This window comes from Lampris incognitus, chromosome 18 (assembly GCF_029633865.1).
Source record: "Lampris incognitus isolate fLamInc1 chromosome 18, fLamInc1.hap2, whole genome shotgun sequence".
Lineage (NCBI taxonomy): Eukaryota > Metazoa > Chordata > Actinopteri > Lampriformes > Lampridae > Lampris > Lampris incognitus.
The window spans coordinates 14,072,928-14,099,777 of record NC_079228.1 but is presented as its reverse complement, the minus strand read 5'-3'; the positions used below and the strand labels follow the sequence as shown (position 1 = coordinate 14,099,777).

Here is a 26,850-nt window from a genome sequence, read left to right as displayed (position 1 = left end):
AAGCCACTCCTTTGTTGTCTTGGCTGTGTGCTTAGGGTCGTTGTCGTGTTGAAAGGTAAACCTTCACCCCAGTCTGAGGTCCTGAGCGCTCTGGAGCAGGTTTTCATCAAGGATCTCTCTGTACTTTGCTCCATTCATCTTTCCCTCGATCCTGACTACTCTCCCAGTTCCTGCCGCTGAAAAACATCCCCACAGCATTATGCTGCCACCACCATGCTTCACTGTAGGGATGATATTAGCAAGGTGATGAGAGGTGGCTGGTTTCCTCCAGACGTGACGTTTGACATTCCGGCCAAAGAGTTCAATCTTAGTTTCATCAGACCAAAGAATCTTGTTTCTCATGGTCTGAGAGTCCTTTAGGTGCTTTCTGGCAAACTCCAAGCGGGCTGTCATGTGCCTTTTACTGAGCAGAGGCTTCCGTCTGGCCACTCTACCATAAAGGCCTGATTGGTGGAGTGCTGCAGAGATGGTTGTCCTTCTGGAAGGTTCTCCCATCTCCACAGAGGATCGCTGGAGCTCTGTCAGAGTGACCATCGAGTTCTTGGTCACCTCCCTGACCAAGGCCCTTCTCCCCCGATTGCTCAGTTTGGCTGGACGGCCAGCTCTAGGAAGAGTCCTGGTGGATCCAAACTTCTTCCATTTACGAATGATGGAGACCACTGTGCTCTTCGGGACCTTCAAAGCTGTAGAAATTTTTTTTGTACCCTTCCCCAGATCTGTGCCTCGATACAATCCTCTCTCGGAGGTCCACAGACAATTCCTTTGACTTCATGGCTTGGTTTCTGCTCTGACATGCACTGTCAACAGTGGGACCTTATATAGACAGGTGTGTGCCTTTCCAAATCATGTCCAATCAATCAAATTTACTACAGGTGTACTCCAATCAAGATGTAGAAACATCTCAAGGATGGTCAGTGGAAACAGGATGAACCTGAGCTCAATTTTGAGTGTTATAGCAAAGGGTGTGAATACTTATGTACATGCAATATTTCAGTTTTTTATTTTTAATAAATTTGCAAAAATGTCTACAAAACCTTTTTCACTTTGTCATTATGGGGTATTGTGTGTAGATTGATGAGAAAAAAAGGAATTTAATCCATTTTGGAATAAGGCTGTAACATAACAAAATGTGGGGAAAGTGAAGGGGTGTGAATACTTTCTGGATGCACTGTATTTGCAGATTTGTGATTTTACTTGATCTAAATTTAATCGTTTCCTGGTTCTGCCTCCAAAGACCCAAATGGACCACATTCTTGAAATTAATCCACCTGAAAAAGGGTATATTAGTAAATTTTATTATGCAGTTAATACTTTTGGCCAAATTCCACTTGAACCCCTAAAAAATCGATAGAGTGATATGGAAATGTCCATCCTAGAGGAAACTTGGGATCTAATAATTAAGAGAATACACTCCTCTATATGCATAAGACATGGCATAATCCAGTTCAAAGTAGTGCACCGCCTACATTGGTGCAAAGAGAAATTGGCTAAAATTAACCCAGATTTAGACCCAACATGTGACAGGTGCAAAAAAAAACACTGCCCGAAACCAGCTCAGTTCTGGCGTTACATCTTTGAGGCCTTGGTCACTGTTTTATGTTTTCCACTTGAACCGTCTCCTCTGAGTGCCATCTTTGGGGTCATTCCAGCTGGTGCACATGTAAATGCTACTTAGGCAAACCTGTAGGCCTACACCACTCTTAGCTGGGAGATTGATACTGTTCAAATGGAAGGCTTCCCCTCCTACTTTCGCATGTTGGATTGAATAGGTTGTGCAGTCATTTGAAATGAGAAAAGATCAGCTATACCATGAGAGGATCTATATCCAAATTCCACTCGACATAGAAGCCCTTCTTAAACTTTGTGGGGGAGTTGGATGCTTGGTTGGTGGCTGGGGTTGATGGGCTTACAATCTAAATCTCAACCTTTTCCCTTTTGCTTATTCATTTACTTATTTTTTGCCCTTTTCTTTTGTTCATTTAATTTATGATTGTTACTTGTTTACTTTGTTAGTTTTCGGTATGATTTAATTTAATTCATGTTGTTTTGGGTGGCATGCCAGGCGGGGTGGGAGTGTGGTGGGGGATTTTGTATGGGTCCGTGTGGAGGGTGGGTAAGCAGTGGGGGAGTGTTGTAGTTTATGTTCGAAAATTGACAATAAACCTTGTTTAATTTTTTTTTTTTTTTTGGTGCAGTAAAGGGAAGCTGTCGACACGGCGATGGGTGGGAGGGCACTCCCCACACCCCTACTTCCAACGTCTATGACTGTATATGCTGCAAGTAGTAATTTTCCAGTAGTAAATCAAAAGTACTGAACTTTTTTCAGTGTTGAGGTTTTCTTTAACTGTGAATTACCTTTATGTGTGTGTTTGCTAATGTATACAATTTGTGTTTGTCTGTATTTACATACCCATCAATCTGTCTTTGTCCTACTTCTCACACTCGTCTGGGTTTGTCTGCATGCTGTGCCAATTTGAAATGTCCTATTCTAATGGCCAGATTTAAGGGATCCCAGCCCCCACCCCAAAACCCCACCAACCCTAACCCCACCCTGCTCCTCCCACTGTGCCGGCAGTATTGATTCAGCCTTTAGCTTATTGATCGGGTGGGGGTGGGCTTGTCTACGGTACAGCTGTGTCTCTGAGGACCACCCTGTCAGTCTGTTGGCTCCTAAATGACCTTCAATATATTTCACAAGATGCTTTCTAGAGGGGAGACACGCATTTAAAAAAAAAACCATCCACATATTACGTAGCGGACTAATGGTGTTCAGATGTAGATGGTAGCTACATCCTTACATCGTGTGTGAAATGCTTACTCAGATCTGACACATGAAGACCAATATAACAGCCAAAACATTTTAAAGGAAAAATCTGTATTTACTTACAGTATCCAAATAAAGTAAGGCAGTTGTAAATACCCATATACGTGATACTTAAACACATGAGGCTTATCTATTTCTGCTCAGGGCATTGAATAATAATTTTAAAAAAAATCCGCGTAAGACACTGTGTGGACTTTGGATTGAGCCAACAAACTTTTGACCACTAGATAACCTCCCTGCCGCAGCCTGCTGACACCCCCCTTTACAACCGACTCGCCCATATTGTCCTGCCAGCCTGAGGAGAAGCTATGCTGTCTCTGACCACTAGATGGTGGACAGGGGAGGTCAGTCCTCACTCCTCTGCCAAGAAGACACAAGTGGATGACCCTTCAGGGAAATAACCGAGGGGAAAAACCACAGATAGTGAAAGGGAAGCTTCTCTTGCTGCACTTTGTGAAAGTGACTAAGCACTGTATAAACAAAAATTGAGTCATTATTTCTGCAAAAATTAGAAAAAAAACATGCAGGTTGGAAGCAACAAGTCTGATGGGGGAAATCTGCACAAATCAGAAATGAAAGTAAAGAGTGTGGGTGACAGAGCAAGAGAGAGGAAGAGAGCGAGAGAGAGAGCTCAGTTCCAGACGGGGCAGTGAGGCAGGGGGACAGGGGAGAGACAGTGGGAGTAAAGGGGAAAGGGGGGGGGTGCAGGAGGAGTGGTTTGCTGTTGCTGACTGCCTGTATATAGAGAAGACAAGGACCGTCCGAGCAGAGTGAGAGCCTGAGAGACAGAGAAAAGAGAAAAGTCCTCTCTACCTGTGTGCAGACTGCAGATAGTACGTCCTGTTGGATTACAGTAGGCGAACAGGGAGACTTTTCTCACAAGTCGAGGTAAGAAAACTTTTATTTGTCCTTTTTTTTTCTTCCCTCCCTTCATTTCTCAACCAGCCCCCTTTCCCACCCCTCTCCCTCCCTTTATGCCAGATTCCAGGCAGGTGCACGTGTGCACGTCACTGAGTGGTGCATAGCGCTCTCATGTTACTCCTAATCTCTTAATACATTCTTCCCCAAGAAAAGCTCCCTTGCCTCTTTCTGACGGGTACGTCTGATGGATTTACGTACTCGGCTCAGACCGGACCCAGCTCCCAACTTTGCTGGCACGTATTGGTGGATGTTTTCTCTTTGCTTTGGTAACGGTGTGACAAGACTCCTTGTTGTACAGTCGGGGGGGGGGGAATGTTTGCCTTCTGGGTGCGAGCTGGTATGACACAATAGCGTTCAACAAATGACTTATTCTAGACGGAAGGAACTGTGAAATCCCTGCACAATGAATGGGGGTGGCAGACTTGTGAGATTTCTTAGAAGGTTACTGGGTCCACGGTTGTGATTGGTTTGCGGTGAAGCTTATAGATACATTTCGAAGGGTAATCCCTCTTCTCGTCTGTTGTGTTACAAGCCGCGCTGGACACCTGCGCAGTATTATAAGAGTGTTGTGTATCCACAGGGCCTTGGTGTAGGGGTTGTTTTATAAACGGAACCTAAAAGATAAAAGTTGAGGGCCGTGTGGCACCGTGGAACACCCATAGACCTTCGCTGTTAAGCCGGAGAAGCTCTTGGGACAGATATGCTGGTGCACGGGGCCTGTTTTATCTGCTGTTCCCTGCAGCAGTGTCTCAAAGTTCAGTTGTGGTTCCTTTGTGTGAGCATGTGGGGGGGGGGGTAAGAGCGAGGTGATGGAACGGGTAACCCTGTGCACGTGACAGGTAGATGTCGAAAGGTCTCTGTGCACATGAGTTTTTGGGCATGTGTGCGCGTGAAATACACCCAGTATGTCATATTGCTGTAGTGCCAAGAGCTAAAACCGGAATGGGCACTGTGGTGAGCGCTGTCCCCGTCCTTCTGATTTTTATTTTCCCAGCCTAAAAGTTGATGAATAGAATCTCGCACTTCATAGTCTGCTTCTGATGTTATGCGAATATTCACAGTGGATGCAGTCCCCTTTGTAAATAGTGTGTGTGTGCGCCCCTGTGCATTCATATAGGCATGTTTCTGTGCCCGCATGTGTTCAGAGGGTAGATATGTCGGTGAGCACGCGGGTTCCTCTGTCCTGTGGCAGCACAGTGGGCTCAGTGGCTTGGCTGCAGCTGTCTGCAGTGTACCGATGAGCCATATGGCAGCCTCTGTAACACAATCAGGAAAGAATCCTGCAGCCCAGCAAACCCCGGTTTTATAAGCAAACTTGAGATAAGATGGTACATAAGGGCACCATGTAGCGGCGACATCTATCTGTTTTGTGCGATTAAAATTGCGATCGGTTTTTTTCCGCATTAGATAATGGCGAGTGTTATTCTGTGTCTGTCTGTCGAAGTTTGGCTTCAAACGTGTGACAGAATGGAGGTGTATTTTGTACTGCACATCAGCTCAAAACGTCAACTTCAGCCTCATCTTGAATTGAACACTGCAGAAACCAGATTTTGGCTCTATATATTTCGTTACAGTACACAGCCTGAGGTGTTGTTGTAATGGATGTTAAAGTATGGGGAAATATAGTGAAAAATAGCTACCACTGGCCGCTACCTTCATCATCAATACTTGGGTTTAACTGCGTCTGGGGGCGTCCGGGTAGCGTAGCAGGCTGTTCCATTCCCTACCAACACGGGGATCTCCGGTTCGAATCCCCGTGTTGCCTCCGGCTTGGTCGGGCGTCCCTACCAGACACAGTTGGCCGTGTCTGTTGGTGGGAAACCAGATGTGGGCATGTGTCTTGATCACTTGCACTAGCGCCTCCTCTGGTCGGTCGGGGCGCCTGTTTGGGGGGGAATAGTGTGATCCTCCCACGCGCTACCTACCCCTGGCGAAACTCCTCACTCTCAGGTGAAAAGAAGCGGCTGGCGACTCCAAATGCATTGGAGGAGGCGTGTGGTAGTCTGTAGTCCTCCTGGCCCGGATCGGCAGAGGGGGTGGAGCAGCGACCGGGACGGCTCGGAAGAGTGGGGTAATTGGCCAAGTACAATTGGGGAGAAAAAAGGATTAACTGTCTACCACCACACATTTTGACCCCGAAGCCTCGGCAAGTCATTCAGGAGACTGTGGTGGACGTTATATTGCACTGCTGCTCTGAAAGGCCGAAACAACACCACACGATGCTGGTGTCAGAGTGGAGACCTGCCCATAGCACCATGTGTCTGTTAGTGTGTGTGTGCGTGTGTGTGTGTGTGTGTGTGTGTGTGTGTTTCTACGAAAGGCACAGTCATGCAGAAGACAGTGCAGCAAAGATCTTTTCCAGCTTTATTTATGAGGGGCTATTGTGCTCTGAGTCCTGATTAATTACACTATTTATGTAAGCAGTGGACAGCCCCCTTCTCTTTGTTTGGCCCCTGTCCAGTAATCTGAGAACAAAACAAACAAACACACGCACGCAAACACACATTTTCCAGTGCTCATTAGAATGTGTGTGTGTGTGTGTGGTGTTTGGGAAGGCGGGGTATACACAAGCCAGAGACAGCAACTGGAACACAAGTGTGAACGTATAAACAAGGGTGACTCTGTTGGATAGGCACCGCACCTACGTTAAGTGTGTATGCTACACAAGTGTCTCTTCCCCTCCCCTGTCTCTCTCTTTGTTTTGTTTACCCGCCCAGGCATGGCATTGGTTTACATATTTGCTACAATCGAAGTCCCTTATTAGATGCGGGACGCGGTGAGGAGGAGGAGGACAGAGACGGAGGAGTGTCCGCGTGACCTTCTGTTCGCGTGAGCCGCGGCAGCGCACGCAGGTTGCGTGGTGATCGTGTCTCCCTCGTGTTCGCGCAGCCGCACCGGCGCGCCTCCTCTTAGAGCGACAGCAACACGTTGAGAGTCGGAGGCCGTCTCGGCCCTGCGGTACGTCCTGCTCGGTGTGGCGGGGTTTGGAAAATAAAAAGTATGCTCTCGCAAAGCGTAGCGAGTTTTCTAGAAGGGGGACCGAAACCGACCGAAGACATTTCACCGCCCGTTAAAGATCAGCAGAGACAAAACGGGGCCTGTTGTTGCTGTTGTTGGAGGTCCCCCCGGGCTCGGTGGAGACCGGCGGTATGAGAGGGACTGCTGAGATCTGAAACGGGGCCATGGAACCGGACTTTTGCCCCGAGACCTCAAACGACCCCCCCTCCCCTCCCCCCGGTCGTACATCATACCGCGCTGAGCAGGCTGCGCTTTTTCACGGAGCCGTGTTGCTGTTTGTCAACCTCCGTCCTGCTGTGTGTATTTTCATATTGAGCTGCTGTTGACTCGGCCGGCCGAAAGAGAATCTAGAGAAAATAAGCAAGCGATCCCTGTCTCCGAGGATCACGTGGCTCGCCTTGTTTAGGCTTCATCGCCAGCTTTGTTTGTGCTCATCCACTGTGTGTGTGTGTGTGTGTGTGTGTGTGTGTGTGTGTGTGTGTGAGAGAGTGTGAGAATTAAACAAGACTTTAACAGCGCGTGGACAGTGCGCTGCCAAGTGGTCATACTCTAATTAAGACGTTCACCCCATAACCTCGGCACCTGTTTCCCCACAGAGTGTGAAATGTGTCAAGTGGGAAAATTCAAAAGTCAGTCCTTTTGCAGTGTCTGGTCATTCTGGGTAAAGAAGGGCGACTCTGCCAACATTTTATTTATTTATTTATCTATATCCATCCATCCACCCCCCCATTGTACCTGGCCAATTACCCCACTCTTCCAAGCTGTCCCAGTCGCTGCTCCACCCCCTCTGACGATCCGGGGAGGGCTGCAGACTACCACATGCCTCCTCCCATACATGTGGAGTCGCCAGCCGCTTCTTTTCACCTGACAGTGAGGAGTTTCGCCAGGGGGACATGACACGAGAGGATCACACTATTACCCCCAGTTCCCCCTCCCCCTCCCCGAACAGGCGCCCCGGCTGACCAGAGGAGGCGCTAGTGCAGCAACCAGGACACGTACCCACACCCGACTTCCCACCCGCAGACACAGCCAATTGACCGTAGTGACACCTGACCAAGCTGGAGGTAACACGGGGATTCGAACCGGCGATCCCCGTGTTGGTAGACAAAGGAATAGACCCTACGCTACCTGGACGCCCCCAATTGTGCCAACCTTTTCTTCACATTGTTTGTTCTTTTAAGAAAAGAACAAGAAGATCTCTTTGACCACATTAGTCTGTGCCCTAAAACGCCATCGACCCTTTCTCTTAATATGTACGTATACATATATGACACAGAACCGCCTCCGGCTAACCAAACACGGCGATAAGAAGCGAAGAGAGAGACCGGGCCCTCATTCGACTTCATTATCACAAAATGTCACATACCGAGCCAAAAATCCAGTTGTCGTCATCGATTCAGATCTGCGCTCCCAACCACACGTAAAGAATGTAACTAAATGGGCCGTTTATCATGGAAACGATATCTCACCAGTCAGATCTTTCTGCTCCCCATCTGATACGGAGAAATGTGTCCATGCATCTGCTACTCGTAGGCTTGACTACTGCGGTGCATTGCTCTGCAGCTGGAGCACACAAACATGGAGCCAAGAAAAAAAAAAATCTCCCATCGCTCTTATTCTGAAATCTGTCTCCTGGCTGCCAGGTAGTGCAAAAATAGATTTTAAGATGCTTTCGGTTATTAGTAAATCTTTTAAATGGGCTTACTCTAGACTGCATTAATAACAGGTGTTTCATGAAGGGCCCTCAGATCCACACACTATCTTCCCATAACTATCCAAAGAACATGTGTATGTGTGTATGTTTGTGTGTGGTCTTAAACTGTGGACTAGTTTCCCATTCAAACTGAGAACAGACACTCGCTCAACTTTTAAACTATTACTGAAAACTCCTCTTTTTAACTGTTTACCAAGAGCGACCAACCCTCTGCTCTGTTAATAGCTGCTAATTATGTTGGTCAATTACATGTCCTGCCGTGTCATCTAATTCCCCTATTCTTTTATATTTTCTTCACTCTATTATGTTATCATCTGTTTACTTTTAAACTATTTTTATCCTCTGTTCATCGAAATCCCTTTATTGTATGTTTTTGTTTTCTTTTTTATCATTACCTACTTTCTATCTGTGCACTTTGACATAATGTGAAGCTAATTGCATTGCATTGGAATGTGTAAAATAAACAAAGTTTGGATTGATTTGATTCATTAGTAGTTTATAGTCAAAAAACAAAAAACAAAAAAACACCTAAAGTTGCTCTGTTTTGCTCCTCCTGGCAGGTTAACCATGAAGTTCATCCTGTTGAATGTGGTGACACTGCTCCTAGTGGTGGGAGCGGGGACTGCAGACAGGATCCTATCTAGGAGGACCAAAAGGGAGCTTGCCAGCCCACTCCACATGGGTGGCATCAGGGACCCATATGGCTCATACTGCCAGAGAAGAGGAGGCTGCTGTCCCGGCAGAGACGACCTGTGCACGGTGCCCTACCTGGACACCATCTGTTACTGTGACCTGTTCTGCAATCGTACTGTCTCTGACTGCTGCCCTGATTTCTGGGGTCACTGCCTGGGTGTACCGCCCCCCTTCATTGGTAAGACTGTGTGATAGCTTGTTCGTGCACATGTTTTTGCATGATTGTGTTTGGATCTCTCACAGACACAGTTAAAGCGGGTGGAGATAACTTTTCAACCCCCCCCCGAACGTTTCTAAGTGTTTTTATTGTTTGCGCCGCTGTCGCAAAGACAAGTGGATTGCTTTTCATTTTTTAGTAACCTGGCTACTGTCCAAAGCAAGAAACAACTGTAAGAATCCCAATTTGAACTACAAACCCCGATCTCAGTGCTATGATCAAGGCAGAGTAAAACATCCGGTAGTATTAATAAGTTGGCAGGTTGTGTTACTTACTGATCCAGTGGAAAGAGTGCCAACTGAATGTCGGTTTGGAACCTTCTCAAGTCCCTGGTGTTGTCTTGAACTCTGTTTCCCCGTCGAGATTTGTTTCCCCCTAGCCAGAGTTCAATACGACACCGGGACACTTTATTTGCCTTACCCCTAACCCTAAGCTTAACCTAACCTTATCCCAACCTTTAGCTTAACCTAACGCTTACATAAACCTAATCATAACCGATAGCTAACCTGTTTCCATGGTAATGCTTTCATCTGGCTAGGGGAAAACACATCTCAATGGGGATACAGAGTTTGATACAACAACAGAGCTCGCTCGATCGAGTGAATGCCCATCTGAGGCTCACTCTTGTTTTACCTGTTTCTGTCGCTCTCCCTCTTCGCCTTCTTTGCCTCCTCTGTCAACGTGGTTCTTTTTCTCTTGCCAGGTAGAGTTTCCACTGTCATGTCATTTGTTCCACCATCTGTAATTTCTGCTACTGGGGATAGCTTCGAGTAGCTACAGGGGAAAACAAAAGCGCTATCCTCTTCCTATTTTAGTTGGGAAATTTTGGTAAATCGAGCCTTAATTTTCCCGCAAGATCGTACCCAGTGGCAGACAGAATTGCATAGTGAAAGCGAGGCTCATAGGGAACCAATCTGAACACCGAGGCGTAATTATTCTATAACCATCACACTGCAATCAACATTTACTTCATAATGATAAGCTGAAGCAGAAAAAGTTGTCTACTGCCGCTTTAATTACCTTGGGCTCAGTTCAGTTAGTATGGTGCACGGTGGTGCAAAGCAGTGTCCCATTGACAAGTCCTCTGTTGCACCATCCTGCACAACTCAGAGATAAACCTGATACCCAGTAAGTGCATTACTTGCCTCTTTTCTTACATGCTCACTCTTTCAGAATTAGAGAGAAACTCCTCACAATATCATTCACAGCTGCGTATGGCCAGAAAACTTTGCTGAATTGGTTGAACTGATATTTCCCCACAGCAAGGACCGCTCGGATAAGTAAGATTAGATCCTTCCCTCCAAACAACAGCTAGAGTACATTGGTTCATTGCGGAGGTGCCAGTGACAGTGGAGGCCTACCTGAAAGCAGAGCGAGGAACAGTGGCCTTCTTATTAGCCCAGACGGCGGGAGGAGGGGTTGATGGAGGGATGAATGGAGGTCGGGAGAAAGAATGCGGGCTATGTGGAAGAAAGGAGAGATAGGCAACGGGTGCGGGACTGGAGGCAGGAGGCGGAGAAAGGTCGTGGCAGGTATTTGCTCGCTAGATGACAAGGCGGTGGGCCGGGAGATGGGACACACAGACACACACACACTCACATTGACACACACACAATAACAGACAATTACAAGCGTGAACAGATGCACGCACAGGGCCGCTGACACACAGTCGCACACCCAGGAGGACTATGAGAGAAGATAGAGGTGATACTTTTTATTTTCTACAATAGAGCCTTTCTCTCCCTCTGAAACTCCCTAACCTTCACAGATTCCTGCATACGGCCTGGTTACACACTACATCAAGCTCAGTCCCGAATATGTCATCAAAATCAACACACAAAATCCAGCATTGGCAATGAATATTTAACCAGAGAGACGTGTCAATGAGTAATCCAAAAACTGCAGTTTTGCAAATATATAATCAGCAAGCGTCTGCAAATCTTTGAATTTGCCAGTATTTTTCTCCCCAATTGCACTTGGCCAATTACCCCACTCCCCTGAGCCGTCCCGGTTCCGTCCTGCTGCTCCACCCCCTCTTCCGATCCGGGGAGGGCTGCAGACTACTACATGCCTCCTCCGATACATGTGGAGTCGCCAGCCGCTTCTCCTCACTTGACAGTGAGGAGTTTCACCAGGGGGACGTAGGTCGTGGGAGGATCACGTTATTCCCCCCAGTTCCCCCTCCTCCCCGAACAGGCGCCCTGACCGACCTGAGGAGACGCTAGTGCGATGACCAGGACACATACCCACATCCGGCTTCCCACCGGCAGACACAGCCAATTATGTCTGTAGGGACGCCCGACCAAGCTGGAGGTAACACGGGGATTCGAACCAGCGATCCCTGTATTGGTAGGCAACGGAATAGATCGCCACGCCACCTGGACGCCTGAATTTGCCAATATTAAACATCAAGGTCTCTCTAGTTAGCCCTCAAACCGGCTCATTTTTGACCATTTTAATGAATTCATGTAGCGTCCGTTGTCCAGAATCGTCTCTACTGTACGTCACATCCTTCTGTGTTGGGGGGAGGGTGTGTGTTTGAGACCGACGGCTGTGTAGTGATGGAGTTGTGATAGACTAGGTCAGACAGCTGGGAAGGGAGGAAGGGTATCAGAGAATCTCGGTCATAAATCTCGCCCGGCTTACACAAGGCTCTCCCCCGGGCTCTCCCTCGTTCACAAGAGGCCTGGAAGCAGTTAAACATTACTAGTCAGCTCATAACTTTCATTTCATATGGAATTCATGGAAGGAAAAAAAATAATCTGTTGTAACTATTAAGGATATAAATCAATTTGAGTCAAAGTTCATCACAGTGTAAATCAATCCGTATTCAAGCAGGATTCAAGAATACACTTCATTCCAAAGCAATAAAAAAAACAGCATTTTTCAGCGTTTCAGCTTTGTTCTTGACAATGTCAAATGGAGTTGACTCCACCTCCCGAGCTTACAGGGCCAGATGACTTTCTCTGGGCCTGATGAGGGGCACAAGGGGTCGGGTAGCTTTGTGGCCCTCTCCCTTGATCTCAATAGAGGTGGCCAAGCGGTGGGTAAGCTAGTTAAGGCATGACGAGGGCCCGGGATGCCTGGAAAGGCAGGAGACAAACCAGCAACACATTCCTACCCTGGATTACTGGAGCCTTGGGTTGCTTAGACCTCACATATACTATGCCAGCACTCATACACACTCATGCCGAGTGCCCACACACACACACACACACACACCCATACACATTCACGGACACATGCAGACACCTCGCTACGCAGTAGCCAGGAAGGTACTGTTAACACTTGAACTCCCGATGAGCGGCGAAGAAGGTGGCAAACGAAGAGGAAGAGCTTCTTCTGTATTGGTCCGCGTGCTATCTGTAGCCGACCCAACATGCACACCTGTAACCGAAAGAAAAGTTGTGACTTTTTACCCGTTTTGCCAACTTGCTAAATACATTTGCTCACATTTTGTCTCCTCTCAGGCACGTGTGAAAGAAATGGACACAAGTTCTTCACCGGGCAGACGTACAAAGAAAACTGCAACTTATGGTATGTGGACAACTCTTGTCACCCATTTCTTTTCCTACTGATCAGCCTGCTCTTGTTTTTATCCGCTCCTAGGAATACACACCCTGATGATGTGATCCTCATGCATTCAGTCTCACACACACACACACACACACACGCCCACGCGTGCATGCATGCTAGTCCCCATTCAGCCCCCATCCACTAAAGCGTCAAGCGGTGTACACTGTGTCTGGTGTGGCCTTTGACAGAGACACACATTACTGAAATTCCCGAGGCCACTTCCTCTCCTCCTCCCACCTTCTTTGTGTTTATTCTTTACTGATTTGCGTTACAGTAATGAGGAAGACAAAAGGGCAGGCTGGCAAAGGGAGGGTCAAGGGAAATGAGCTCAGGCGACGTCAAATTAGCCTTTGGCTAGAGGCCTTGCAGACAAAAGTGTTTATATGAACTGTAGACCCTCCTCACCCAAGATTATTTCCCATCTTAAGATGTGGGAGCGTTGGTTATATACCCACGGATGGCAGATCGTAAGGGGTTTTAGTCTCGTTGTTTTGAAGAATATTTGGTGGAAATTATAAGAATCTACCTTTTTAGTTTTTTTTCTAATATATATTTTCCCCCCTTTTTCTCCCCAATTGTACCCGCCCAATTACCCCACTCTTCTGAGCCGTCCCGGTCGCTGCTCCACCCCCTCTGCCGATCCGGGAAGGGCTGCAGACTACCACATGCCTCCTCTGATACATGTGGAGTCGCCAGCCGCTTCTTCTCACCTGACAGTGAGGAGTTTCACCAGGGGGACGTAGCACGTGGGAGGATCGCGCTATTCCCCCCCAGTCCCCCCCCCCCCCCGAACAGGCGCCCTGACCGACCAGAGGAGGCGCTAGTGCGGCGACCAGGACACGTACCCACACCCGACTTCCCACCCGCAGACACAGCCAATTGACCGTAGTGACACCTGACCAAGCCGCAGGTAACACGGGATTCGAACCGGCGATCCCCGTGTTGATAGGCAACAGAATAGACCACTACGCTACCCGGACCCTTTTTACTGTTTGTATGCTGAGACAAATTGCTCCCACAATCCTACATTTCACAGCTTTATTACTCAGTCTATTTCTTACATTTTGAACATGTATTGTTTAAGGTCTTGAACTGTTGCAGGCTGAGGAAGAAGAAGTGCATTCTTCTTCCTCAGTCTGGAGCTGAGACGGCGTCGGCAGCCCATCTCAACAGCAGAGGGGACTGTAACTGTCCAGCTGAGACTAGATCAAATGGTTTCTATGCTAATTTGTTCTCCTTTAGATACTAACTGGATTTTGATGTTAATTCCCGTTCCATGTGCCAGCTTCTGCAGCAGCGGTCTGCACATGTCCTCTGCAGAGCAATATAGCCAGGTGAAATATAACTGAAACACCCTTTAGTCTCTAAAACTACAAGTGAATGTACTGCTTTCATGCAAATCCAAAATCTGATCTCCAGAAATGCAGAGTTTTATTCGGGAATTGGGATCCGCTGCTGACTTTGTGAATTTTATATTGATATTTCCAGCTTGAGGCGCCTTCAGGATAGATTTAGAAATAGCTCCTTGATTCATGACTCTTATGTGAGACCAAGGGTTTGTAAATAGACTAGACTGGATTGTTCCTCGCTACCAACAGACCGCCTCTCATATCTGTGGCCCTCTGAGCCCCGAGGCTAATGGCATGGGCTACGTCTGTTGTCGTTTATCTGTGCGATACGGGTGAGATTCAAAGAGGTTTAAAGCTGTTCTTTAAAGACAGCGGGGGAGGAGAGGAAGGAGGGAAAGAAGGAGACAGGGGGAGGAGGAAAAGTGAATGGAGGCAAGAAAAAAGGCAAAGGTGAATTCCTCACCTGTCATCTACAAAGTTTTCTCACTTCCCTGTCATTTGCTGTTCCTCAAAGACTGTGTGTTTGTGTGGTTAAGTGCCCCCCGACAATTTTGGCTAATCGTGTTGGCATGTGTGTGCATGTATAGAAGCGTGTGCGTGTGTGTTTGTGTGTGTGTGCGTGTGTGTGTGAGAACAAGTAAACTTTGAGGCACGTTGGCTTAAAAACGACTTGGCATCCATTTGCAAATCCATATCATGTTTGTTTTCATACTACCGCCATACACTCAGCGGCTGTTTGCCTTGGCTTGTCTAACAACATCCACTCTGACCTCTCTGATCCACCCATCATCCATATGAACCTGCTGCCGGTACGACGCTGGTAGCCGCAGCGGTCGGTTTGATCGGCCTTTAGCTGGGATTCCTACCAGGGCAGCTCAATTAGGCTTGACCCGCATGTCTGATGGGGTCGTAGATAGGCTCCCACAGACTCTCGGCTCAGCTCTGATAAATACCGGCGTTGTAATCCTGATGTGTCTCCTTGAGGAGAGCCTCGCCTCGCGGAGGTCAAACAAACATGGACTCCCGGGTAAAAATAGCCTCCGGTGTTCTCAGACTCCAGACGCTCACGTTTAAGTGCCAGCTAGCCTTTTCTCCTCCTAAAGCAAACAATCGTGCCACACCCACATGCATCGTACGTTCATTGTCACACGCACTTGGTAAATGTTTACATACAGGCATTCAGCACAACAAGACATGTACACACACGTCCATGTGCACTCCCGTTCTCACTCCCACTTCCTGCACTTGCTAATTTCCCCTCAAAGCGTGCATACCCCCAGTTCTGATCCTCTTCCAGCGTGAGGGCTTCAGGCTACAGGACGGTTCTTCGGTTCAGAAACGACAGCCTGCTCTCCATCGTTGCCTCCCCTGTCTCCCATCAATAGATTGTATTCAGGATCCCACTCACTCTCTTATCTTTCCTTCCCACATCTCTTGGCCGACCGCTCTGTTTCTAGTGACAGGGAGAGAGGAGCGTCAGTATTGCTCGGTTCAGAACTGTCAAACATCATAGACACGGTCAATAACATTTCAAATAATAATCGGCATCAACAATACATACAAGAAATGTCTTTTTAAAGCCCGTGAGCCATCTTAGGGAATATTAATTAGTGGTGGTTAACACAGGAACAACTATTGATATCAAGGACTCACCTGTGGTGTTGTATCTGCATGTAAATTTTTTCAGTTTTTTTCCCTCTTTTTCCTCCCCAATTGTATCCGGCCAATTACCCAACTCTTCCGAGCCGGCCCGGTTGATGCTCCACCCCCTCTGCCAATCCGGGGAGGGCTGCAGACTACCACATGCCTCCTCCGATACATGTGGAGTCACCAGCCACTTCTATACACCTGACAGTGAGGGGTTTCACCAGGAGGATGTAGCGTGTGGGAGGATCACGCTATTCCCCGAATAGGCACCCCGACCGACCAGAGGAGGCGCTAGTGCAGCGACCAGGGCACATACCCACATCCGGCTCCCCACCTGCAGACACGGTGTCTGTAGGGACGCCCGACCAAGCCATAGGTAACACCGGGATTCGAACCGGCGATCCCCGTGTTGGTAGGCAACGGAATAGACCACTTCGCTACCCGGACACCCTCAGCTGTGTACAGCTACACGACATTGACACCATGTGTATGTTTACACTCAGGTCTGTACATGTGTGAGGATGCAGCTGTGATAAGAAGCCCAGCAGTCTTTTGTGAGGACGATTGGATCTCTTGGTAACTCCATCGACTCACTGAGCTGTAGACCTCCCGTTTTCTCCTTATCTGTACCCAATTATCTGCAGCATGGTGCCTGCTGCTCTCACACAGCCTGAAGGGCTTGATATCTCCTCTTAGATTTGGCTGGAGTTCTGACCTGTCTGGTGTGCTTCAGCTTGGCTGGCGTCCCGAACCGTTACAACCCTATACAATCTCGATGTTATATATATAAAAGATGGTGAGGTAGCTTTTTATGACGTGCCAACTGATGAGGCTATTCTTGGCTAGATGGGGACAATGTGTTACTGATAACAACACCCTGAGGACCAGCCTATCTTGTCAAGTGCAAGTCTGTGGTTGAATAAGGAACAAATACTGTTTACCCTAGAGATGATAAAGTCCCCGAGACGTAATTTTCAAGGGGAAGTTGTTCCCATTCTGCATCAAACAATTACTTAACCCTAACCAGCTCAGGAGATATAACTAACCCAGAAAGATCTAAATATGTGTTAATGGTCAGAAAACACAATGAGTAAACCCAGCCATATTCATATCTTGATGGCTAGCTGGTATTCATCCAACAAGTGCTAATATATAGGTCCAAAAGTCGCAAAGAGTCTGAGAATCGAATGTTAGCCCATCCGCTTAGAGTGAAACACCAATATAAATTATGCCTTTGGCTGCCGAGTTTGTCGGCCGTCAGCCACTTTGAGAGTATCGGCGTAGCTTTTGAATATCAGCTAGCAGCTGGTCTGGCGTAACGTGGTAAACTGATTTTCATCTCGCAGCTGAGATGAAAACAGCTTATTTCTCTGTAAACTACCCACTGTGCTTCAGGTCTTCGCCCTGGAAAGAAGCCCCTGGTTTTTGAGGTGGGGTAGAAGCCCTATGAAATTAATCAATAAAAATTCAATTTAAGAACTGAGAATCAAAGATATCGCAATTGTACTGAGGAAGAAAAAAACTCAAAGACAACTTCAACAGATGTGTTTCCTGGGTGCTGGATAAAGACAATGACTCCAACAACTTGTGTGTGACTGCAAGCTTGCGATTGTCCCTGTGCACACACCTTTGTGTACGTGTGTATGTGTGTGTGTGTGGGGGGGGGGGTTTGGTTGTTAGTGTGTGTGTGTCTGTGTGTGTTTATGGCCCTAGAGGTGAAGAGTATGTTGATCTCTGACAGGGTAGCGTGACGGGGAATGTGAAATACAGCCTCTCATAGTCATTATAGTCCTCATATTTCATTCTCAGTCATACTTCATCCCTCCGTCTCCACGAGAACGCAGAGTATTTCAGTCTGCTTGTCCGTGCTTGTGTGTGTGTGTGTGTGTGTGTGTGTATGTGGCGCGCACATGCTTGTGTATGTTTCCACCTATAACCGCTTGAATTGATATGCATTTTGGGACTACCGGGTCTAGGTCCTGGTGATGCGCTGCATGCTTGGATTCCTACTGAAGGGAGAAAGAGGTCAGAGGTCATTGTCTTTTTCCTCCAGTCAAAGGCGTCAAATGGCACTGTGGGCTGCTGGGGCAGGCAGTCACAGGTCTGACAAAGTGGAGATGGATGTGTGTGTGTGTGTGTGTGTGTGTGTGTGTGTGTGTGTGTGTGTGTGTGTGTGTGTGTGTGTGTGTGTGTGTGTATGTGCGGACACGGGGTATGAATGAACATGTTTACAGTTTGCGTGTGGTTTGGTGTGTGTCTTTGCACAGTGTATTCATTCAGGGACTATAATAGTCCAATCAGGTAGGTATGCAGTAAACGGAGAACACACCGGTGGGTCTCAGCGTGTCTAAAGGGGAATTTCGCCCTCCTCATCGTTCTGTGTATGCTGTCATCCTGTACGACAAGTCCACTTGCCCACTTCCTAAATATGACTGCTAATGAGGTGAATCTTCACTGCAGTCTGCTCATGCCTGTGTGGGATAGGTTCCTTATGCCTGTGTGGGATAGGTTCCTCATGCCTATGTAGGATAGGTTCCTCATGCCTATTTAGGATAGGTTCCTCATGCCTGTGTGGGATAGGTTCCTCATGCCTGTGTGGGATAGGTTCCTCGTGCCTGTGTGGGATAGGTTCCTCATGCCTATGTAGGATAGGTTCCTCATGCCTGTGTGGGATAGGTTCCTCATGCCTGTGTGGGATAGGTTCCTCATGCTTATGTGGGATAGGGAAGGTTCCTCATGCTTGTGTGGGATAGGTTCCTCATGCCTATGTAGGATAGGTTCCTCATGCCTGTGTGGGATAGGTTCCTCATGCTTGTGTGGGATAGGGAAAGTTCCTCATGCTTGTGTGGGATAGGTTCCTCATGCCTGTGTGGGATAGGGAAAGTTCCTCATGCTTGTGTGGGATAGGTTCCTCATGCCTGTGTGGAATAGGTTCCTCATGCCTGTGTGGGATAGGTTCCTCATGCCTATGTAGGATAGGTTCCTCATGCCTGTGTGGGATAGGTTCCTCATGCTTGTGTGGGATAGGGAAGGTTCCTCATGCCTGTGTGGGATAGGTTCCTCATGCCTGTGTGGAATAGGTTCCTCATGCCTGTGTGGGATAGGTTCCTCATGCCTGTGTGGGATAGGTTCCTCATGCTTGTGTGGGATAGGGAAGGTTCCTCATGCTTGTGTGGGATAGGTTCCTCATGCCTATGTGGAATAGGTTCCTCATGCCTGTGTGGGATAGGTTCCTCATGCCTATGTGGGATAGGTTCCTCATGCTTGTGTGGGATAGGTTCCTCATGCCTATGTAGGATAGGTTCCTCATGCCTGTGTGGGATAGGTTCCTCATGCCTGTGTGGAATAGGTTCCTCATGCCTGTGTGGGATAGGTTCTTCATGCCTATGTAGGATAGGTTCCTCATGCCTGTGTGGGATAGGTTCCTCATGCTTGTGTGGGATAGGGAAGGTTCCTCATGCTTGTGTGGGATAGGTTCCTCATGCCTGTGTGGGATAGGTTCCTCATGCTTGTGTGGGATAGGGAAGGTTCCTCATGCTTGTGTGGGATAGGTTCCTCATCCCTTCCCTTAAGCCTCAGACTACAGACTGTGCGATGTTAGCAGTCCTATAAGTTTACTGCAAGCCGCGCTGTGCGATATGGATCTAATGAACTTGGGTACGACATCAAGTTTGATGTATGTAGACTGTACGATGACAACACCTACTGAATCGCAGGCTACGACGCAAGTCCATAAAAACGTCATCAGTGTGCGTGCCGCATCAGCGCACGTAATTGATCTACGCCGCTGGTAGAGCAACATGACACCGAGCAGGAATCGAGTCCTTTCAATAGTCGCCGCAGCTCGTGTTAGCTCGTTTTGTTGAATCCATCGCATTTGGGTCACAGACACCAACAGTCCATTTGTTTGTGTTTAGTGCCAGCAAAGATTCAGCGTCGCGTTGATCGGTGCGTCATCGACATAGATCATAGTAGCAGTCACATTGTGAGATGGTCATCCTAAATTTCTGACACCGTCAGACTTTTGTCCCAGGTTATCTTCGGTTGCAAGACCGTGATAACAGCCGTCTTTGAACCTGTCTCACGGTGCGACGTAGGACCGCCGTTTTGGAGCTACGACCAATGATATTGCCACGTTTACTCATCTTTCGTCTGAGATGGCCAAAATTCTCACATTGTATACCGGTCTTTAGTGTCGCTGTAAAGGACTGGTTATATATATGGGCTGTATCGTTTTCTGTGACACACATCATCTTTTCGTGGGTTGGGTTTGTCCAGACACGAGAGCTTTTAGGGACGAAAGTCGCGATTTGTGATGTGCACCGCACACGACTAGGGGGCTGATTATACTGTTAGCTAGAGCAGAGTTTGCTTTCATATATCTCATAGGTATCTGGACACACACACATACACACACGAACTCACTCACCCGCTGCCTCACAATGACTCATCACAAAGTACACAAAATGATCACTATTTTTTGAGCACCTCCAAACTTAACATCTTGACGTCATTATTAATATCCTGCTCCCATATCTCCATCAGAATCCTCCTCGACTTCTTCAGTCCCTCACATTTCCTCGGACTAAAAATGGATATGCGTTTCACAGCCTTAAAAGGAGGAATGCTTCCCTCAATCCCCCTCACGTTCTCTCTCTCGCTCTCGCTCTCTCTCTCTTTTTCCCTTCATTACTCTCTGTTTTCTCGGCCCTCTCATCAGCTCCTATCATTCCTCTCCCACTCAGTGTCTCCATAGGGAATCCCCAAGGGCAGATGCCGTTTGACTTGTGCTGATGGAAGCGTTCTGTTTTAAACATGCCCGTCTGATAAGATCACATTAATGTGCACGTCAGACTGGTAATTCTGAAACTACTCACAAGTTACTTGAGCAGTAAATGTGGAACAATGTATCCACCGTTCTTCAACTGACTTGTCCCTCACCCCTTCTTTTCCTTCTGTCTGTCTGTCTGTCTCTCTCTCATTCTGTGTGTGTGTCTTTCTCGCTCTCATTCTGTCTCTCTCTGTCTCTCCTCTCATTCCATCTCTAAGACACTCTCCCACTCAGTCTCTATCATTCTTGCTCTGTCATATAGGCATGTCATTCTCTCTCTTTCTCCTGCACTCTCTCTCTCTCTCTCTCTCTCTCTCTCTCTCTCTCTCTCTCTCTCTCTCTCTCTCTCTCTCTCTCTCTGTGTGTGGGTGTGTATGTGATGGGGAAGTTTTTTGTGTAAATAATTTGATGGAGCCACAGAAATATTGACATGATGGGAATGGACATTTTTATAATGTGATGGAAATAAAAGTTATTTTAAAAGTCAAAGTCACTCTCTCTCTCTCGCTCTCGCTCTCTCATTCCATCTCTAAGACACTCTCCTACTCAATCTCTATCACTCTCTCTGTCATATAGGTATGTCTTCCCCCCCCCCCCCCATGTTTGTCCTTTCTGCAGGACAATAGAAACAATTTTTCATCATTTTACAGTGTGGACGATTTGAAAACCTGTTTGTTGATATAAATACTTGGTTTGAACTACTCAGTCAGACATTTTCTGAAACTTTTTCGTTTTATGAGCTGGATTACAATAAGACGACTAACTTTGAATATCTATCATCTGTTGGACTGGAATGTAAACTAAATAAATGTGTTTTTGAAAATCAAATCTCTCTCTCTCTTCTTCTTGCCTGCAGTACATGTGGAACCACAGGACGCTGGGAGTGTGAGCAGTATGCCTGCCTGATGGAAAGTGACATGATTCAGGCAGTAAATAGAGGAAACTACGGGTAAACACACACACACACACACATACACACATACACACACACACACACACACACACACACACACAGGTATATAAAGTGACTCATGACACATTTACTAGACCTTTAACATATAGTTAAATGTGTTTTAACACCTGTATTGAGTTCTGCGCTGCACTCCTGTCCTCTCTTCTCAGATGGAGGGCTTCTAACTACAGTCAGTTATACGGCATGACGCTGGACGAGGGCATCCGTTACCGTCTGGGCACACAGCGTCCCTCCAGGACCATAATGAACATGAACGAGATCCAGGTAAGGGGTCCTCATCAGCACCATAGTGTTTGCAAGGCTGGATATCAGGAATCAGGAACAATTTATTGTCATGTCTTTAGTGTACGTGCGTACATAAAAGAAACGAAATTCCGTTTCTCCCAGCCCACAGCAGTGCGACGCAAAAGACAAAAACACACATCCCAAATTTCCCAAAAACGAAACCACCAAAAACTTACAAAAACAGAGAGAACAAAGCAAAAAAAAAAAGATAAACAGTTAACAACACAATCCAAAAATTCCATTGTCCAGAGAACGAACGCCAGCCAGGATGACTGTCGGAACTGCCAGTCTGCATGGGCTAACAGTTAGCTTAGTCTGCTCCACTTCCACGTCCTGTCAGACCACCCTCAGTGTTTCCTCCTCGGGTTTAGCTGTGGCAGGGCTGTAGTCTCTGGGCCCACCAGATGTAGCAGACCAGGTTCTCCCAGCCAGACACCCTCAGCACACTTCCCCGCACTCCACATGATGACACTAAAACACAGTCAACGCTAGACAAGGCTGCTGCCAGACCGCCCTCGGTGTTGTCAGAACTGCTGGTCTGCAGGGGCTAGCAGTTAGCTTAGCCTGCACCACTTCCACATCCTGTCAGACCGCCCTCGGTGTTTCCTCTTCGGGCATAGCCCGGATCAGGGCCGTGGTCCCTGGGCCCACAGGACGTGGAGCCTTGTTTTAGAAATGGTATGGGATTTTAGATATGGTGTCTAGTTTATCTTGAGAAAATCTGCGGTGACACCCTGCCCCTTGACGGTGGTAGATATCTTGGAAGGGGTGGGGTGGGGGAGGTGGGTGATAGGAGGAGGGATGTGAGCCCCCTCTGAACATTTGGCTTGCAGGTGAGATCACAGAGAAGATGTGGATTGTTACAGTCAGGCTGCAATTTCTCGCTTCTTTCAAAACTCTTCCTGTATTTTGTTGTGACATGCATCCCATTTCCAGTGTCCAAATACTAATGCAACAAGAGGGCAATGATCAAAGCGTTTCTAACTCAATTATTGTGGCTTGTCGGTCTTTGGCAGTGTCTCCGCCTGAGGCTCAAGTTGACTATGATTCAAGCCGTCGGTGTTTACATTCTAAGCAGACAGATTACATAAGACGGAAGCAAAACACCAGACATGGGGGATGGAGGAGATGGTGGCTGGAGAATTAAGAGCAATCTTCTGCTCAGTCTAAACCCCCTGTCATAACACACACACACACACCCATCCATCCATCCATCCATCCATCCATCCATCCATCCATCCATCCATCCATCCAAACCACACCCCCACTTTCCCAACATCCCCGACTCCTACTGACATTCCTACGTTTCTCTCACCCCGTTTACATCTCCCCTTTCCTACTTCCGCCAGTGTGCTCCCACCTGTGCCAGGATCCAGATCAGAGCCTTGCACCTCATTCATAAATCTCTCTCTCTCTCTCTCTCTCTCTCTCTCTCTCTCTCTCCTCTCTCCCCTCTCTCTCTCTCTCTCTCTCTCTCTCTCTCTCTCTCTCTCTCTCTCTCTCTCTCTCTCTCTCTCTCTCTCTCTCTCTCTCTCTCTCTCTCTCTCTCTCCCCATCTATCTTTTCTTGTCAGTATGCATGGCCACACACATACATTGTAGTGTGGGGCTAATTTATGAGCCCTCTCTCGAAGCCTGAGGGATGCCCATGGGTATGGTTTAATGAATGCAATTATAATGATAATAATAAATTAGACAAATGTTCATTTTGTCACACAGTCGTGCTCTACAACCCCCCCCCCCCACACACACACACACACACGCACACACACAACCTACTGGCCTTGCATACAGTCATGCAAAAGTGCAACCATTTTCTGCCCTTTTACAACACCAGACTTCCACTCTAGGTCAAGTGCAGTGGTGGTGGGGCAAGGTATGTCGACGTTTGGACTCTGACCCTGTGCAATAATAGATCATCTAACGAGCAGCACATTCCTCAGTTTTGTATCAGGTGGCTGTCTGCTCGGTGAACGGCTAAACATTAATGCCAGGAATGTGACGCAAGCTGCTAAGCTATTTGTGAAGCCAGTGGAAGTCTGCTACACCAGAACAGACTTCCACTGCTTCCTAATGGCACATACCTGCGAGGTTGGGAATGCGTCCAACCTCATGATCTAAAAATGACTGTTTGGATTATCATGAATGTATGAATGACACCACCTTAAAGGGACAGTACACCCCAAAACCAAACATGCATGTTTTTCATCTTACCTGTACTGCTATTTATCTATCTGGATCATTTTTGGTGTGAGTTTTGGTGTGAGTTGCCGAGTTTTAGAGACATCTTGCCTTCTCTCGAATACAGTGGAACTCGGATGGCACTCTGCTTGTGTTGCTCAAAGAGCCAAACAAATACATTTGAAAAACTCAACAGCAACGTCTCTTCCCAGAAATCATGACCCGGTTACTCAAGGTAATCCACAGACCTCATTGTGAGCAGTTTCACATAGGAACTATTTTCTTAGACCGAACTACACCCACATGAAACTGCTCACAACAAGGTCTGTGGATTTTATGCTAGGCATCTGAGAAGTACTAGTGACTGAATATGTGCAATCGGAGAAGTATTTGCAGATAGATATTTGACTTAAGACTTACTATCACTGTGGTATGGGTACGTATTCTGCAGGGAGGGATACTTCTTCTCCAGGGTCTGAGTTCAGTGTGTCCATATTAGGCATTAGATTTGCTCCTCTTCCAGTCTCTTGATAGTGATGTAACCTATGGTCTCATGCTTTTCAGGAGTGGGCTGGGATCAAAGGTTCCTGTCTTTTCTATAATTTGAGAGATTGACACCAGGCCAAATGGTCCTAATCAGCTGTAAATAAGTCCTCTGTAGCGGAAAGTTGTTTAGCAGACTTATGTAATGTCCAATGATCCAAACTCATCATGTAAAGCATTTTAATTGCAACCATGAGTTTCAGTTCCATTGTGGGCAAACAATTATAAGCTGCTGCTTGCCACAAAATTCAAACACGCAAAATTCACGAAGCCTCTGGTGCCGCTCTATCATTGGCCTAACTCTGACAGGTCAAGTCCCATTAGAGATTAGCTGTTGTCAGTTTTGATTGCTATTTCATTTCAGAACCTTTATTTGCATTGATACGGATGATTGCTGTATGCTTGGTTTGTCTTCGCTGCGTTTAATTGTACTGAATTAGGTCACATCAGCGGCTTCGCTGTGTCCCCTCTCACCTGTTCTCCCTCTGTCCTTCCATCAGATGAACATGGATCCTCAGAATGACCATCTGCCCCTCTACTTCAATGCTGCAGAAAAATGGCCAGGGAAGATTCACGAACCGCTGGACCAGGGCAACTGTGCTGCCTCCTGGGCCTTCTCAACCGCTGGTACGGCTTACAGAGAAATACCATGGGGAGAACTCAGGCATAGATCTGGGGGAGAAAACTGGGAAAACACATGGGGAGATTACCACAAAAGCAAAGAAAGAACAAAATACAAATAGCATGATGTTTTTTTTTCCCTACATGGGGAAATTCACCATTTGAGAAACACCTAATGTGGCACAAAAACAAAACAAAAAAACAAAAACAAATGTTGGCATGAATTTTAAGATGATAATCACTGATTTTTGGCTGGATTGGTATTCTGACGATTAATGCTGCCTTGTCGAAAAAAGCTACCGTACAACACGGGGATCCGGTTCAAATCCCTGCGTTACCTCCGGCTTGGTCGGGCATCCCTACAGACACAATTGGCCGTGTTGGCGGGTGGGAAGCCGAATGTGGGTATGTGTCCTGGTCGCTGCACTAGTGCCTCCTCTGGTCGGTCGGGGCACCTGTTTGGGGGAGAGGGGGAACTGGGGGGAATAGTGTGATCCTCCCACGTGCTACGTCCCGCTGGTGAAACTCCTCACCGTCAGGTGAAAAGAAGCGGCCCTCCCCGGATTGGCAGAGGGGGCAGCAACTGGGACAGCTCGGAAGAGTGGGGTAATTGGCCAAATACAATTGGGAGAAAAGGGGGGGGGGCTGCCGTAGCGCAAATGGATAGTAGTCTAACCCTAACCTCGCCTAACCATGCACAGAACCACTAAGTAGCACATCTCAATAGGTAGCACGTATCGACAGAACACCGTCCAGCGGGGCCAGCCCTCTGTCCGTGAGCAAGTTACACGATTTGGCTGCTGAATCAGGTGACCAACGATGTCACTGAAGTTACACGATTGGTCGGTCGACCAGTGACATCAGTAGTAATCACGGAAGTGGGAGTTTCCCTATTGGCCGTTGCTGTTTCAAAATGAATCGACGCAGCAGTTCTTGGCCATTCCACATTTATCGCACGCTAACGAACGGAATATATTGCTGCTCGTGGATACTCCTGAAATGCTAAAAGGAATATCTTCCTGCTCTTTCCATATCTGGTTACGCACTGTAACAGCCCAGCATGGAGCAGAGTAGGAGGGAAAATAGCCCTCCATGTGAGTCATGAGGCAGAGCCACATTTAAACCGCCACAAATAACAATCACTCTGACAAAACACTCAATGCAGAGTGAGTCTTCGAAAAACGAGAGATATCTGCAGATAGAAACAGATGAAAGAGGGTGTCCGGGTAGCGTAGCAGTCTATTCCATTGCCTACCAACACGGGGGTCGCCAGTTTGAATCCCCGTGTTATCTCCGGCTTGGTTGGGCATCCCTACAGACACAATTTGCCGTGTCTGCGGGTGGGAGGCCAAATGTGGGTATGTGTCCTGGTTGCTGCACTAGTGCCTCCTCTGGTCAGTTGGGGCGGAGCCGCGACTGGGACAGCTCGGAAGAGTACGGTAATTGGCCAAGTACAGT

At 47.4% G+C, this 26,850-nt stretch overlaps 1 protein-coding gene across 1 annotated transcript in view; it reads left to right on the top strand.

Moving 5' to 3' along the window:
* The first annotated feature begins 3,597 nt into the window (after positions 1 to 3,597).
* Positions 3,598 to 26,850, top strand: part of tinagl1 (tubulointerstitial nephritis antigen-like 1) — a 40,922-nt gene continuing 17,669 nt past the window's right edge. Inside the window, exons 1-6 of the mRNA XM_056298096.1 lie at positions 3,598 to 3,712; positions 9,038 to 9,348; positions 12,858 to 12,924; positions 21,647 to 21,739; positions 21,913 to 22,027; positions 25,272 to 25,398. Of these exons, the coding sequence (XP_056154071.1) occupies positions 9,045 to 9,348; positions 12,858 to 12,924; positions 21,647 to 21,739; positions 21,913 to 22,027; positions 25,272 to 25,398 (706 nt within the window). The 5' untranslated portion in view covers positions 3,598 to 3,712; positions 9,038 to 9,044. The remainder of the gene's footprint in view (positions 3,713 to 9,037; positions 9,349 to 12,857; positions 12,925 to 21,646; positions 21,740 to 21,912; positions 22,028 to 25,271; positions 25,399 to 26,850) is intronic.